The following is a 16,095-nucleotide window of genomic DNA, read 5'->3' on the forward strand; positions in this document are numbered from 1 at the left end:
TACGCTTGTTCTTGGTTTCTCTTTCTTTACTAAGACAGTAACAACCTCAGCGTTTTGATACACCATGATGTTTTTGCTTGAACAACTTGAAAACAAATCTAAACTCATTCCATTAGTTATATGTAACTTAAATTGCACTTGTGATTAGCAAATCTGCACATCCAATACATGTGTTGAACACGCAATATTAGACTATTAGCCGAAGATGACGAAGAAGTAAGCAAGTAAGGCTTTGTTAATAGACTACATTAAAAATCAGGTTACCTGCAGCTTGATTTGCACTTGAGCATAAGAGCACACAAGAGTGTATCATCGAAACATTTTTTCTGGTCAATGAAGAAACTCAGAAACAAGTGTGGCGGTGTCACATCAACCACTAAGAACAACTTGTTCCACGATCTCTAGGCTCAATTTTACTAGTAACCCAAACTTTGATGTTGTATCTCCAAACCCCACAGCAACAAGTTTTTGGCGCCGTTGCCAAAGATTTTTTGTAGAAATCCAAAGGTAACAAAGCAAGCAATCCCTGACAATGACGCCAAAACTTTGATGTTGTATCTCCAAACCCCACAGCAACAAGTTTTTGGCATCGTTGCCAAAGATTTTTTGTAGAAATCCAAAGGTAACAAAGCAAGTAATTCCTGACAATAACGCCAAAACTTGATGATGTGGAAGTTTGTATCTTGTAAACTCGGAAACAGATTAAGAAACCACGTCTCTCTGTCTCCTATCATAATAAAGTTGTGTAAAATCGATCAAGCTAAAGAATGTTCTTTGACTTCTTTCTGTATTGATGTCCCTTAACCTCTAAGGATCGATATTTATACAAAGGAGAACAGAATCTAAAGTAAATCTAATGTAAAGGAAATACTTGTACAACAAGATATATATACGAATATACGTTCCTAAGATATGGGATTTGAGAATATCTCAACATATCTCAATAAAAACTCTTCAGTATACAAAATTCACGTATGTCGACGTGGTGATTTTGTATCGTTTAAGCTAATAAGTTTAGCTTTAAGCTTTATAGATGGATCAAACATAATTGTGAATTCCATGGAGATTGTTTATTCACAACGTACAGTATTTATTTATACATGAATGTAAAACTTATCTAAATAGATTTGGTCTTATCTCTAATATTGATACATATCCAATCGTATATCTCGTATCCCATGGAAGCTTCGAAAAACTCTTAAAACCTTTTCCCCTAATTATTTCAACTGTGAATATACAGTAATTTGAAGAGTAAAATTAGCGATGAACACAGACAAATCCAGTGGGCTTTTTTTTTGGTCGTATCCAGTGAGCTTTCAAAACACAAGTTCCTAAAACCCATCTTGTAAACAAACCGATTTCAATTTTATACACAGCCTAATAAATCATTTAATCATGCATGCATGTTGAGATCTAAAAAATATATAATTTTGAATATGTATTTTTTTAATACAGTATTGGTCGGACATTCTTTATCTAGTGTTATATTGGATTTGGAGCTTTTTCTTTGGTAACATTTTATAATAAAAGATTGATAAATTATTGAGTTTATTTTTGTTTTCAACTTTATGTGTTTTTGTAAGCTTATTTTTATGGGAATTAGGTCCAATGAGCATTAAAAAAACTCAAATTAAAATACTAACATAAAATTTTTATGGCTGTGAATACACCATAACTATCCCATGCTATATCAACTTCTCTCATTCTCCCTTTTCTTTCTTTCTTGTTTTTTTTTTTGTTGTATAATATTTTCCCGCTTTCATTTTATTTGATTTGGATGATCTCCTTAGTCCTCACAAATATTGATTTGAGGTTGTTATATTTTCGCATATGTCAAATTTTTAAAAACGAACAGAAAGTACTAAAAAAAGGATATTTCATATGTAACTAAGAGGTACCGTGAGAGTCTATATAGAACACATAGAACAAAATAGTATTTATAAAGTTTGCAAATAAAACTATTTTGGATTAAGAGTTAATTCTAAAATCTAAATTTTTGGGATTATTGTGATGAATAATTTCTTAAGTCTGCTTGATTTTTATAATTCTCAATCTCCATCAGCTTTCCAAAAACTTCAAATTTTTTGGATAATTTGACGAATTTGAAAATCCAGATGTGATTTAATCTTCAAAAAACAAAGAGTGAGAGCAGAACGTGTAATCCATTATGCAAATGTTGATGTAAATGAAGGAATTCAAGCAAATGAATCAACTTCTGTAATTCAAGTCAGAAGCCTTGTTCACAACAGTGAAGCTATAGATCAACAAAATCGCCAAGATTTATGGCATCGACCATCTCCTAGATTGTTTAAATACATCTTTGATGCAAGTTTTATTTCTGTAAACCAGCTTTCTACTGCTGGCTGGATAGTACGTGACCATGAGGGAATTCATTGCTTTTGGGGTTTTTCCTCTATTGGTATAACATCTTCATCATTGGAAGTAGAGGCAAAAGCTTTTTTAATTGTGGTACAACAACTTTAGAGTACATGATTAAGTAATCTAGTTTTTGAAGGAGATTGTAAATTCTGATTGACGTTATTCATAATAAGTCCTCAGAGTTTTCGATAGATAATATTTGCGGCGACATATTACATTGGAAGACAAAATTTGATGCTTGTTCATTTAATCGTCATACAAAGAAAATGAATAATGCTCCAGCTCATTTTGTTGGCAAAACGTGGACTGTTAAATTCTGTATTCTATTCTTCAAAATTGTATCCACCAAACTGCATCTTTGTAAACCCATTCTAATTAATAATATCTAGCTTGCCGAAAAAAAATTCTAAATTTTTGGGTTTGGTTTATGATTATATTAGAGTTTAGCTTTTAGTTTTTAGTGTTTAGTACTGTTCAGTTTTAGAGATTGTAGCTTAGTTTTTAGGATTTAGTGTTTAATTTTCGAGTTTAGAATTTAAATTTTAAGATGTTGAATTATACAACATTGATCTATATAATATGAAAATACACCATCTCCCAAAATGGGGCATTCTGTCAAATAACTTATAAGAAAGTGCCACAGCCCCTTGGTCAAAGGCGTTCCTTGGAGGAACTCGACCACTTGTTGGGAGAGGCACGGATTTAGATTTCGGGCTATATTGCTAAATCTTTTACCAAAATTTGTATCAGATCACCAATACCCTAATTAATCTATACCCAATTTCACCTGAAGCAAACAGTTGAGACACAGAGACCGGATTTTAATTTACGTGTTGTGTTGCGAGTTAACTGTAATTTTATACACGTCCTCTTAGTTAAGTGAGTGGTCTGGTGAGATCATACCAAGTGCCGACAATGTAGAACTCAGACGAGCTGATTACTCATTTGGTGCTTTGATCTCTCTTTTAACATTACCCAAAGACAAAGCTTATAGTGTCGTTGACCAAACCCCAACGCCTCCTTTTATATCCTATTATTATATCGAATCCTAAATATTTCCCATACTATTCAACCTACATTAATACATGTCTCTTTAATTAGTCTTTCCTATCAGTCTCAAAACAAGAAGCAAAAATACAAAAAACTTTTTTCCTTTTAACAAAATAAATAAAATTTTCCTCTTCTAAACTTCTAAAAAAAATTCTAGTTTAGCATATAAATTATCAAAACGTCAATAAAAAGAAAACGGGAAAATTAATTTAATTCGTAATTTCTATTTTCAATGTGAAGGCTGAAATAAAGGAAAAGAAGATCAATGAACAATGTATAGGGGTTCTGCAATGGTTGATGATTTTATGAAACTTTCCTTTACACAAATCTAGCTTATAATCCTAACTTCTCTTATATATAATAAACTAAATAATAATCCCTACTTCTCCTTAATCATACAATTCTCACAGGGACTCTCTTGCTCGAATATGGGTTTCACTAAAGTCTTTTACTTTATCCTTATAGTTGTTCTATATGATCTCATCAATGGTGGTTCCTCCACCACTTTCACTGTCGTTAACCAATGCAACTACACTATCTGGCCGGGACTTCTCTCCGGCGCCGGTACAGCTCCGTTACCCACCACCGGTTTCTCCTTAAACTCCTCCGAGTCACGACTCATCTCCATACCCGCCTCTTGGTCCGGCCGCATATGGGCACGAACTCTCTGCACCCAAAACGTCACCACCGGGAAATTCACTTGCGTCACCGGCGATTGTGGCTCGTCTCAAATCGAATGCTCCGGCGCCGGAGCGATTCCTCCGGCTACACTCGCCGAGTTCACACTCAACGGCGCCGGGAATCTTGATTTCTACGACGTTAGCCTTGTCGACGGTTACAACGTCCCGATGACGATCGTCCCTCAAGGCGGAGCCACCGGAGTAGGTAACTGCACCGCCACAGGTTGCGCGGCGGATCTCAACGGTGTTTGTCCTGATCAGCTTAAAGTAACGGTGGAAGAAGCCGAAGGAGGAGTGGCTGTGGCGTGTAAGAGCGCTTGCGAGGCGTTTGGAACGCCGGAGTATTGCTGTAGCGGTGCGTTTGGAACGCCGGACACGTGTAAGCCGAGTGAGTACTCTGGTTTATTTAAGAAAGCTTGCCCTACGGCTTATAGTTATGCTTATGACGACGGCACAAGCACCTTCACTTGCTCCGGCGCCGATTACCTCATCACTTTCTGTCCTCAAAGGTATGTACAATTTTGTTATTTAATTTACGAAATAAGGAAGGAAATTTCTAATATTTAAATGGTACTAATATATTTGGGAAATTGAAATTTGGTTAGCATTCCATTCAAAAGTTCAATTTTGTTGTTGGTTGTTTCTGAATAATTTTCGTAGATTTTGTAACCGTTTTCCTTATTTGTTTTTAAATCAAAGAAGATATACATTTTGTCCATACAACCACGACTCTTGTAATATTTTGGTTTTCTTTTTTTGTTTTTGTTTAGAAAGCAAATCAAATGTTTCTAATTTCTAACCTTTTCCTTATGCTATTTAATTTTTTTGTTTGTTTCAGTGAGGAGAGTGCATCCGCCCCTGCATATAGGGATCCCCAACCGGACACGTTTAACGTTTCAGCCGCAGCTTCTCTAGCCGCGTCACCTACATTTTCAGTTGCGTTTTCATTAGGCGTTTTAGCTGCTGCTGCGGTTTCAGGGGTTGGGAGTGGAACTTGGTGATATCAATACGGCACCGACTTTTAGTTCATTCTTATTTTATACTATATATGTGATTTATATATTATTATTATTTATGCAACTCTAGCTAGATTTAGAAGAAGAGAAACATGAAAGAGAGTTTTTTTTTGTTTTCTTTCATAAAATATTACAATAATTTTATTAATTCAAAGAAATCGTTGCGGACGCGGGATATCAACATAAATTTTTTTACATGGGCTAATTAACTTTTTATTACTCTTTTATAACTAATTCAAAAGGAGCTAATCAAAATGATCTCAAACCCCGTTGGAGTTGTTAGCCTTTGCTTGTAATTAGGTTTAGGAGATTTCGGAGATTACAAGATCGGTTTAACTAGGAAATTAACATTCTTCTATGTAACTGATTATTTTGCAAAGAATATACTTACACTTATATATAGAAGTGTTGTTTCTAAATAACAAAAAGGTGATCATAAGTATTAACTAGGAACTTGAATTTGAAGTTACTTTGTTTTGAAATTAACAAGAAGAAGTTTGACGAAAAAAAAAAGTTGGACGAAAAACCATAATTTTCTTATCTTAGTTGGGAAAGAAGTTTCTTTCAGGCTTTCAGCTCACAAATAAGGAAAAAGCAAAATACAGAACAGGTAGGGAATCCAACGGCGGATAAGCCACGTATACCTCTACCGCCAAAATATAAACATAAAACAGATATTTTTAACATCATAATATAGTATTAATTAGTTTGACCAAAAAATATAGTACTAATTATTGTGTGACCAAATATAAATATAGAAATATGCATATATATATATATATAAATATAAATTACATGCCCAAACGAAAATCAAAAGAGATCGTATGTAAGATAAATACATCCGTAGACGCCGCAACGGTCTAGGGTTTGTTTTCTCCAAAGAATTCTTCATGGGCAAGTCTCGCAAGAAATCCATCTCCAAAAGTAATATTCTTCTCCGTAGTCCTTAGGTCATCTTTATTCTTCTTCATCTGATCTCCTTTTATCTACAAAAAAATTCAGATGGAAGCAGTGGTTGCGTCGAAGAAGAGGGAGAGAGAACCTCATGATGATTCTGAGAGCCAAGTGGTGATTGCTCCTGTGCACAAGGGAAAATCGCAAAAAAAGAGAAAATCACACGAGAAGGTACATAATAATATTTAACATGTGGCTTTATAAGTTACATGCATGCTTTGTCTAAGAATAATAAGATAGAGTTCATGTGTAAGTGTCTGTTTGAGTTTCGGATTTTTCAGGCGGAAGCAACTCAAATTGCTGCCATTACGCCCCGAATCCTTCGAAGAAATGTAAGGACTTGGTTTTGCTCGATCTTCCACCGGAATTGCTAGAGAAGATACTAAGTAGGATACCGATAACAACTTTGAGACAAGTGAGATCTACTTGCAAACTATGGAACTCTTTGTCCAGAGATTGGATCTTGGGTAAAGCAGCAGCATCAAGGCAGCAGTTTGTGAGGTTGATGACGATGGATTACAATGTTTGTTCATTGAGATTCAATCTCTTCAAGGACAAGGACAAGAGACAAGGGCGACCGTGGCTTGGTTGATGTACAGTAAAACAGGTAGCTGTCCTCGATCAAGTCGAGATATCTAAAGTCTTTTACTGTAAAGGCTCATTGTTATGCGTCCCCAAGGACAACGCCAGTCTCGTGGTGGTGTGGAACCCGTATCTGGGGCAAACAAGGTGGATCAAGCCAAGAGATATTTTGAAGCATTCCCCAATCTTATAAGTGAGAATGAAAACCAACAGCATTTCACAGAAGCATACTAGTAGTTTTTTTTGTTTTTGGCTGTTTCAGTAAAAGACCTTGTGTAACTTGTTCCTTACGTAAGCTACATATATCATTTACCAATATTCTGCATCTTCTTTACAACTGATGTTTGGCGTTTTTCAATCTACAGTTCTGAGCGGAGCTTTTCAATCTAAAATGGAGTCATCCGGCTTCCAAAGGTCAGAGTCTTCTTCTTCTGTCATGTCAATGCAATTGCAGGAAGAAACATTTGGATATTGACTTGGTTTTCCTGACATTGGAGGTGGAAGTCTCCATCCTCCATACCGCCACAGTTTGTCAAGTGTAGTTCTCATGGGAAATACTAAGTTGTTGTCTGGGTTCTTGAGACCCAAAATAATAGACCAGACTGCCAAAGGGTGACCAATTATCCTACCATTTCCCACAGCCATCTTTATCCACGGGTAAGCAATGTGTCTCATTCTAGAGCAGTCCTTTTTTTTTGGTTAGAGGAGTAGTCTATATTGTCTTGTTAAGAGAATCTCTGATTAGTTTTTTTTTTTTGGGCCTAATTTGATTAGAAAAATACATATTTTAAATAAACAATTAATTAGAAATTGTTAATTTTATGTTTACTTTTGTTTTGAGGTAAAGGTATCTAACTATTTAATATTTGAAAAGTTATAATTAGATAATTCTTTTCAATTGCTATATAGTTGTGTGCTTTGTGGCTACCTGTGTGTAAGACAGTAACGTGCGAATATATGTGTTTTGGTTTTGATTTTGTGTTGCATTCACATGCCTGCATTGAAGACGACGACCATTTGAAATGTCCTCGATTTTTGTATATTCATATTGAGTCTAATTGGAAATTAAGGGATAATTATAAAATTATCACTAGGATTAATGTTGAAAATTAAAGAAATTATGTAAGATCTTAGACGCCGCACCCTACCAATTTCAGATGGAAAAGTCAAACAAGAGGGAGACAAAAAACTGAGGAGAGTGAGTAGTGAAGATTGTGTTTTATAAGTAATTATGTTACTGGATCTCAATAAATTGATAGTTAGTTAGACTAATACTGAAATTGTTTTTGTAGGTTGATAACATCAGAAGAATACTCTCCTTCGATAAGTGTGAGTATCGACTTGAGAGGATGTACGACGGTCAAACGGGGATACCTCTTTGTTGGACCCGTTTACTACCAAAGATTGGCACACTTGGTTGATTACAGTCTTGTAGACGAAGTCGTAGGAAGAAAATAACAAGACAACCATATATTGGTAGATCTAAGTATGGTGTCTATGGTTTGGGGAAATGGAAAGAGATTCCCTAATCTCTAATGGTGGGGCTTTGAATCTGAAGGAGACTCTTTTACAAGAGTGATTCTTGTGCAGTACCTATTTGCATAGAGTGTTGGACATTCAGGTGCCCAGGTAGTGGAAAAAACATGACTACATCAGATTAGATTCGCCATTATTTTTAGGTGCTCAAGTTGTGGGAAATATTAAAAATTGGACTAGATTCGCCATTAAAAACATTCAGGTGCCAAGTTATGGGAAAACATGACTACATCGAAATATAATAATCTTATTATTTTTTTTAGTAATTGAAAACATTGGCCATTCCAGAGTTAAGGTGGTTCCAATCCGAGGAATTATTGATTGTATTTCAGAATGTTGAGTTGTTTAACATTGTGATTTAGCATAATATTTCAGTGCCGACTTTGGTCATAATGTCAGTGAAAGATGACTTTGTTTAACATTGTGATTATGCAACATAACGACTCTGAGCATGTATAATGCTGTTTTGAATAATCTTTTTTATATTCTAGTAAAACCTAACTAAAGTTTGTGGAATCCGATTTTCTATAGTTCATGGTTGTATTGATTATACTTAGCTAAGCTCTCAAATTTTAGTTAAGCTCATTGTTTCATTCACATTTGTTATTAATCCCTCAAATTTTGTAATTATCAAATAATTTTGTAATTGTAAAAACTTGTGTTTTTTTTCTTAACATAAACAATTGTCAGCATTTATGTAAGGCAATATCAACGCACGTCCAAACAAGTGAAGATTCTCAATCTGTTTGAGAACAAAAACGATAGTAAAGAAAAATAGTAATTTTTGATTGTTTTCACTTATTTTCTCTAATGATTGAAAACATTTTGGCCATTTCATAGTTAAGGTGGTTTCGATCATAAGAATTATTGACTGTACTACAAAAGGTTGAGTTGTTTGACATGTGATTAAGCATAATAGTTCTGTGTAGACTTTGGTCACAATGTCACTGAAGGACACTCAGCCTCACTGAAACCTAATTGGGCTTTGTTGAATCCGATTTTTCGTAGCTGAACTCATGGCTGTATTGATTATATTCATTGCTCTGATTTGCTTTTCAGGCATCAAGCATCTTTGTGGGTAATCTGGCAGCTAGTGTGGAGCAACATCAAGTGTGAGTAACACCACCTTTCTTTTTCTATAAAAACTCACATATCTTAATACTTTTATTTCTGTAATATATAGCGGCTCTCTTTCTAGAAAACGTTGAAGTACTAATGCCTTTTAAGGCTGATGGCTCCTTCAGAGGTTGATTCTATGTTTAGTTTCATTCTCCTCAAGATGCACAGGAAGTAAGTGTACATTAAGAAGATAGTAATCCTATTGATTGTTTTTTCACTATCACTTATTTATCAACCATTAGAGAAAATAAGTGAAAAACAATCAATAAGATTAAAAGTGATAAGAAATCAATAATGAATACAATAGAAAATATATGTATGATAAAAAAATTTAAGATCTTACAAGCGTTTTAGGCAGCCATGGTTGCATGAAGAGAGTGAGAGAATAGATAGTCCGTAATAGCACTGGTTATTACTCCTGCTATTGTGACTGGTGTCACTGCTCATGAAGAAGATGTTACTGCTCATGAAGAAGTAGCATTTTAATTCTTACTATATAATAGCAGCAGTAACATCAAGTAGCACTTTAATTACTGCTCATGAAGAAGATGTATAGTAATTAAAATGCTACAAATCAAGTGTTGTTTTTGAGTACCAAAAAATAGTGATTATAATTCATAAGTAAAGAACTAGACCAATAATCTGATCAATATAGTCTTTATGTTCGTTTTTAATAGTACTTGATTTTTAAAATTACTTTGTTTTACAATGGAATTATAGCACTGGTTATCACTTATTTTTATTTTCTTAAGTTTCAAGACACTTATTTTGTTGTTGTTTGTTTTTTGTTACTCTCGATATAATTAATAACCGTTTTACTCCTCATCTTATTTAATTATGTACCGTACATAAACGGACGCACTATACTATAATTAAAATGCTACTTCTCTAAACAGCTTTTTCAAAATGTCTTAATCCTAATTAATATATATATATATATTATATCGCAAAGAATGCCAAACTACCACTAGCAATTAAGTAATTAACATAAAATGACCGCCAACAAAAAAAAATGAAAAAAAATACAACAGGCGGATAATCCAACGGCGGATATACCACATATACATACCTCTTGACGCCAAAAAGAAAAAGAAAACAGAATACTCGAATCCAACGGCGGGATAGACACCGGAATTCACTTTGAATTGATTCTTGTTCAATCTCAGAAAAAACAAAAAAACTAATTCAGCAACACAAATGGTTTTTGCCCACTTTACAAGATCCTTTCTTCTTCTTCTTCTTGTCTTTGTTTCTCTTCGTTTTCCTCGCACGACTTCATCAAGCTTGGAACCAGGAGTCATTACTATCGATGTGAGCCAAGTCCACAAACTTCTTCATTATGGCTACACTTTTCTCGATGTCAGGTAAAATTTATTTTCAGATTTAGACATGTCTTTATTGCTGTTCGATTTTGCCGGTAGTTTCTGAAATATGAGAAGTATTTTTGAAAACAGAACCGTTGAAGAATTCGAGAAAGGCCATGTTGATTCAGAGAAAGTCTTCAATGTCCCCTACTGGTTCTATACTCCACAGGGTCAAGAAAATAATCCAAATTTCTTGAAACATGTTTCATGTCTCTTTAACCAATCCGATCGTATCATTGTGGTAATAACAGTTTTAACAGAGTCATCTCCCTTTTTTTTAGTTAGTTCATTGAATCTGAATCTGTTTTTTTTTTTAATCTTCTTTTTGTAGGGATGCAAATCTGGAGTTAGATCTTTATATGCTACTAACGATCTTGTTTCTTCCGTAAGCATCAAAAGAATTAAGCTCTCAAAAACCTCTGTTTTTTTTTTTTTTCTCCTTGATTTATCTAAGTTTTGTGATGAGATTTGACTTGGAATCTTTGATCATGTGACAGGGATTCAAGAGTGTAAGAAACATGGATGGTGGTTATATTGCTTGGATCGAGAAGAGATTTCCAGTTAAATTTGAACAAAAGGAACTCAAAAACGATGAGCTATAATTCAATTTAGTAATTATGTTAAATTAAATTTCGTTAATCACATCTTAAAATCGTTAATTCCAGTATTCAAGACCTCTTGAAAATTTTGATGCTCTTTTCTTTGCGTTTATGCGATTTCCAAGAAGAAAAAAAACAGGACCGACATGAGTAAAATTAACCGTGCAACAGCGCGGGAAATGATGTCGGTAAGGTTAAGTTTTAAACCGAACCGGTTTAGACCGGTACACGCGTTGCTTACGCGCAGCCTCCACGTCTTAAAATCTCTGACAAATACTTAACTTGGTCACTTTCTTCTTCAAATAAATATCTTCCTCATCATCGCAAACCAAATTATATTTCATTCTTCATTTTATCTTCTCCGATTTGAATCTCCGGCGATAATGGAATCTTCCGGTAACACTAACGAGAAGCAATCTTCGTCTCTTTACCCTACTGTTGACATGTCGAATCCCGAAGCCCCTCCTCTTAACCCTAGTTCTTCCTCTTCCACTAGTAACCTCTATCCTTCGCTCGATATGAACGATCTCGCCCGTGATCTCTTCCCTGAACAACCGGAGACGACTCCTGTTCCGGTTTCGGCTCCTCCCGCAGCGGCGGAGGAAGTGATATTGACAATCCCCGGCGCGATTCTCCACTTGATCGACAAATCTTACAGCGTCGAGCTCGCTTGCGGAGATCTAGCGATCATCCGTATCGTTCAGGACGGAAATGTCGTCGCTGTTCTGGCGCGTGTCGCCGATGAGATTCAATGGCCGTTGACCAAGGACGAGAACTCCGTCAAGGTCGATGAGTCTCATTACTTCTTCACGCTCCGTCCCACCAAGGATTTTGGTACTAAATCGAGCGACGAAGAGGAAGGCGAGAAGGGGAAGGAAGAAGAGAACGATATGTTGAATTACGGACTCACGATTGCTTCAAAAGGGCAAGAGCATTTGCTTGAGGAGCTTGAGCAGATCTTGGCGGATTACAGCTGTTTCACGGTGCAGCAAGTGTCGGAAGAGGCGAAGGAGACAGGGGAAAAGGTTTTGGATGTGACGGTGGCGAGAGAGACATCTCCGGTGGAGCTTACCGGGGAGAGGAAAGAGATTGTGGAGAAGCAGTGTGCGGCGTATTGGACAACTCTAGCTCCGAATGTTGAGGATTACAGTAGCAAGACTGCGAAGCTGATAGCAACTGGTTCAGGGCATCTGATCAAAGGGATTCTCTGGTGTGGAGATGTGACTATGGATCGGCTCAAGTGGGGAAACGATTTCATGAAACGGAGGTTGAGTAAGGCCGAGAAGGAGAGGGATGTTCACCCTGACACCTTAAAAAGGATCCAGAGGTATGTATGTATGATTTCTTGTTCGTCTTGAAATTGTGGTTTTGTTTTGAAGTCACTCTTGCATGATTTAATTGAGTGTTTTCATATGTTGCTTCAAAGGTTTTTGATTTTTGTGTTTATCTTGTAACTGTGTGATGGAATGTTTGTGCTAAGTAGCCAAGTAGGTGGAATGTGGCTTACTATCTTAGGAAAATGTTTGGCAAAATCTTGCCTTAGATTGTAGAACATAAGTCCATTGTTGGTTCCATCTTACTGGTCAAATTTAGATGCTTGACCAAGGAAATAGGTGGAATGTGATTTCTACTTTAAAAACTTGTTTGGACATCATGATGACTTGTATTGTTGACGATTCCCTTTTTTGCTGGTTCAAATTTTGATGTTCGAATTTCAAAACGGAACATTTGTATGTGTATTGATTTCTTTGGATTGTTTTGCCTATGTAGAGTGAAGAGAATGACCAAAATGACAGAGAATGTGGCAAACGGCATTCTGTCTGGAGTAATCAAAGTTTCTGGCTTCTTCACAAGTTCAGTGGCAAACACCAAAGTAGGAAAGAAATTCTTTAACCTTCTTCCTGGAGAAATCGTCCTTGCAAGTCTTGATGGATTCAGTAAGTTCACTATCTGCATTATATTACTCTTATCCCTACTTTATGAAGCTATCTTTAGATTTAATAACCATTGGAAATGTTTATTCTTGTTTTGATAGATAAGGTCTGTGATGCTTTCGAAGTAGCTGGAAGGAATGTAATGTCAACCTCGTCCATTGTTGCAACCGAACTTGTTGATCACAAGTAAGTTACTCTGAGTATTCGGAACCTGAAACTCTCGGTTATATGGAGATGGTAGTGTTGAAGAGAAAAGGTTGATAATTGGTGTTGATATGAATTGCAGGCATGGTGGTAAAGCGGCTGAGGCGACAAACGAAGGGCTTGAAGCAGTAGGACATGCTTTTGGGACAGCATGGGCTGCTTTCAAAATCAGAAAGGCTATTAACCCTAAGAGCGTTCTCAAGCCTTCCACGCTTGCGAAATCCGCCATTAGATCTGCAGCTTCACAAAAGAAAGCTTAGTAAAGGTTCCTGGATGAAACACATTGATCTTGTTTATTTGTATCATCTATTGTCTTTGATTCAGGTGTGGATTAGTTGTTGTCAAGTGTGTGTGTGTTTCTCTGATGATCATTTGATGTGATGTAATGAGTTCATACGAATGTGTTAAAAACTTAAATTCGTTCCTTTTTTGGGTCTTTTTTTTTCATGAAAAGATATGGTGCTAGTGGGGATCGAACTCCCCACCTGAGGCTAAACATCTGACTGTTTCAAAGAAATGTTTGGTGAGTGCCTAACTCGAGATCACATACAGTATTTTGATTCGCTATCTACAAGGATGAACAAAGTAAAAAGAAGCAAAGGCCATGTTGAGTAAGCCAGATAACTAGTAGTGATAACAATGGTCGATCTTTAGGATGACGAATTAGAAAACAAGTAGGCTATGTCAATAGACTAAGTAGTTTATATCTGCTTGATTTGCACTGAGCTTGGAACATAAGAACACAAAAATGGGCATGTAGATTCGCCAAGATCCACTTCTTTGAAGCATCCATTCTTTCCAATGATGTAAGCTATGTTGCTAGTGGTAGCAATTTCACAGTCTTTATCAAAAACCACCGCAACATTTTCCTTGTGATCAATAAAGAAACTCGTATCTTCAGTTAGAAACTCGAAACCAGTGAGCAGCGTCAAATCAACCGCTAAGAACAGCTTATTCCAAGACACATCTATAGGCTCAATCTTACTCGTAACCCAAATCTGCAACCTCATTGTATAATAGTGCTGAAATAACACCAAAAGCTGCTCTTCTTCTCCAACACCAGAGAGAGTCACTTGATCATAACCAAAAGCGTGAAACGGCAGAGGCAGTCTAGGTCCAAATCTCTCTGTTGTAAAATCAAAACAGATCAGGAAATAGTTCATCTCTTCTAGAAATTGCCTGTAAGAGACAAGCCACGGTGACCAAAATCTATACTCCAGTCAGGACTCACATCAAGCACCTTCTAGAACTTATGTCTTTGGTGATGCATAAGAGTAAACCATCGCAGTGAAAGACTGATGATATATCGACTTGATGATTTGCATCGTTTAGGCTGATAAGTTCACCTTTGAAGTTTAAATATGGATCAACGTTGGTTTCAAGTCCATAGAGATTGATGCTCATTAGATAAACCCTAGATTTCATTATCATGATCACCTGAAACTCCTTCGCTTGCTTCTTCTTTGCTGCTTCACTGATTCGCTTCTCTGTAAAGCTCCGTTCGTTGGTTAAATCGTTCCATTTTCTGCAAGTAAATCGAATCGCTCTCAGAGATGTCAACGGAACCCTAGAGAGCACCTCCTCTATCAAATCCCGTGGAAGATCTGATATTCTCGCCATTGTTGGAATCTTTAGGTCTAAGCTTCGAACGAAAACTCAATTCTTTTCAGCCGGCTTTGAATTAACATATATTTATCAGACGTAGAGGCTCACTGGGCCAATCGTGGGCTTCCAAATTTATAAATCAATTTTTTTCTCAATCAATTATTGAGTTTTTTTTTCTTCGTTTTTTTTCCTTTTCAACTCTATACCAGATTTTACCCTCATGTGTCCGCACGGAACTAATTTTTTTTTTTTTTTTTTTTTTTCTGTCAACAGCCTCTTCTCCTAAACCGAAGGTGTTAACCAAACCGGTGGAGATGAGTTCACATAAATCACATTCCTTAGATAGACTCTAGCGCTGTGAGCCAATGCGTCCGCCTTTGTGTTCTTCGCTCGTGGTATGTGTATCAGTTTGAAAAAAAGGAACTTCTCTCTGAATTTCTGGATTTCCCCCAATTGTAGTGCAAATGCTGGCCATTCCGTTGGTGCCGACACTATCTTCACCACATCAGAACAGTCCGTTGCAAAAACTACTTCTCTTCGTTGATTTTCAATCATGCACAACATTGCCCATAATAGTGCCTCTACTTCTTCATGTAAAGGAGATAAGTTGCGTCGTAAATTTTGTGCCCCCATTATGGTCTCGTTGGATTCCTCGCTCCTATAATACCATCCTATACCTGAGTTTTTATCCGTCTCCTTCCAAGACCCATCCACCGAACACCATCCATTATTAAAGGAGGTCGGGTATGATGACAATTGAGGATGGTGTATTTCCGTTTCAGTTACCGATTTTTGTGTCTCAATCCATAAAAGGCTTTCCGTTTCTGCTAATTTAAGCGTTAATCGTGGATCCCTGTCTATGTTTGAGAATAGTTTGTCATTTCTTGCTTTTCAAATGTACCATACTATCCATGGAACTATTTTTTATATAATATAATTTTTTTAATTTTTTTTATATATAATTTTTTAATAAATAATAAAAAATTGTTTAAATATAATTTGTTTCTATTAATTTATTCTTTCTAGTATTATATATGATCGCGATTTGAAAAATATTATCCTTACCCATCTAT

The 16,095-nt window shown here is 36.1% G+C and overlaps 4 protein-coding genes across 4 annotated transcripts; 3 read left to right on the plus strand and 1 right to left on the minus strand.

The window, feature by feature from the left end:
• The first annotated feature begins 3,857 nt into the window (after window positions 1-3,857).
• LOC18026184 (thaumatin-like protein 1) lies at window positions 3,858-5,110 on the plus strand. Its single transcript, XM_006409173.1, has 2 exons — window positions 3,858-4,618; window positions 4,948-5,110. Exons 1-2 carry the CDS (start codon window positions 3,858-3,860, stop codon window positions 5,108-5,110), a joined length of 924 nt encoding a protein of 307 aa, XP_006409236.1.
• Window positions 5,111-10,413: 5,303 nt separating this feature from the next.
• Window positions 10,414-11,282, plus strand: LOC18026186 (rhodanese-like domain-containing protein 17). The gene is made up of 4 exons (XM_006409175.2): window positions 10,414-10,680; window positions 10,771-10,921; window positions 11,012-11,065; window positions 11,178-11,282. The coding sequence occupies exons 1-4, from the start codon at window positions 10,514-10,516 to the stop codon at window positions 11,280-11,282; spliced, it is 477 nt and encodes a 158-aa protein (XP_006409238.1). The 5' UTR covers window positions 10,414-10,513.
• Window positions 11,283-11,608: 326 nt separating this feature from the next.
• LOC18026187 (protein EARLY-RESPONSIVE TO DEHYDRATION 7, chloroplastic) lies at window positions 11,609-13,847 on the plus strand. Its single transcript, XM_006409177.2, has 4 exons — window positions 11,609-12,606; window positions 13,050-13,216; window positions 13,315-13,399; window positions 13,500-13,847. The coding sequence occupies exons 1-4, from the start codon at window positions 11,663-11,665 to the stop codon at window positions 13,675-13,677; spliced, it is 1,374 nt and encodes a 457-aa protein (XP_006409240.1). The 5' UTR covers window positions 11,609-11,662; the 3' UTR covers window positions 13,678-13,847.
• Window positions 13,848-13,997: 150 nt separating this feature from the next.
• LOC18026188 (F-box protein At2g17830) lies at window positions 13,998-15,066 on the minus strand. Its single transcript, XM_024160767.1, is given in 3 exon segments — window positions 13,998-14,588; window positions 14,591-14,660; window positions 14,663-15,066. Coding segments are annotated over 3 exon segments (915 nt in total). The 5' UTR covers window positions 15,038-15,066; the 3' UTR covers window positions 13,998-14,118.
• Between the last annotated feature and the right edge of the window lie 1,029 nt (window positions 15,067-16,095).

The sequence above is a fragment of the Eutrema salsugineum genome, unplaced genomic scaffold (assembly GCF_000478725.1).
Source record: "Eutrema salsugineum unplaced genomic scaffold, Eutsalg1_0 scaffold_11, whole genome shotgun sequence".
Taxonomy (NCBI): domain Eukaryota; kingdom Viridiplantae; phylum Streptophyta; class Magnoliopsida; order Brassicales; family Brassicaceae; genus Eutrema; species Eutrema salsugineum.

Coding starts and splice junctions, on each gene's coding strand:
- LOC18026184 (XM_006409173.1), top strand. CDS start 3,858: ATGGGTTTCACTAAAGTCTTTTACTTTATCCTTATAGTTGTTCTATAT. Junction 4,619..4,947: donor ATCACTTTCTGTCCTCAAAG/GTATGTACAATT, acceptor TGTTTGTTTCAG/TGAGGAGAGTGCATCCGCCC.
- LOC18026186 (XM_006409175.2), top strand. CDS start 10,514: ATGGTTTTTGCCCACTTTACAAGATCCTTTCTTCTTCTTCTTCTTGTC. Junction 10,681..10,770: donor TACACTTTTCTCGATGTCAG/GTAAAATTTATT, acceptor TTTTGAAAACAG/AACCGTTGAAGAATTCGAGA. Junction 10,922..11,011: donor AATCCGATCGTATCATTGTG/GTAATAACAGTT, acceptor TTCTTTTTGTAG/GGATGCAAATCTGGAGTTAG.
- LOC18026187 (XM_006409177.2), top strand. CDS start 11,663: ATGGAATCTTCCGGTAACACTAACGAGAAGCAATCTTCGTCTCTTTAC. Junction 12,607..13,049: donor ACCTTAAAAAGGATCCAGAG/GTATGTATGTAT, acceptor TTGCCTATGTAG/AGTGAAGAGAATGACCAAAA. Junction 13,217..13,314: donor TGCAAGTCTTGATGGATTCA/GTAAGTTCACTA, acceptor TTGTTTTGATAG/ATAAGGTCTGTGATGCTTTC.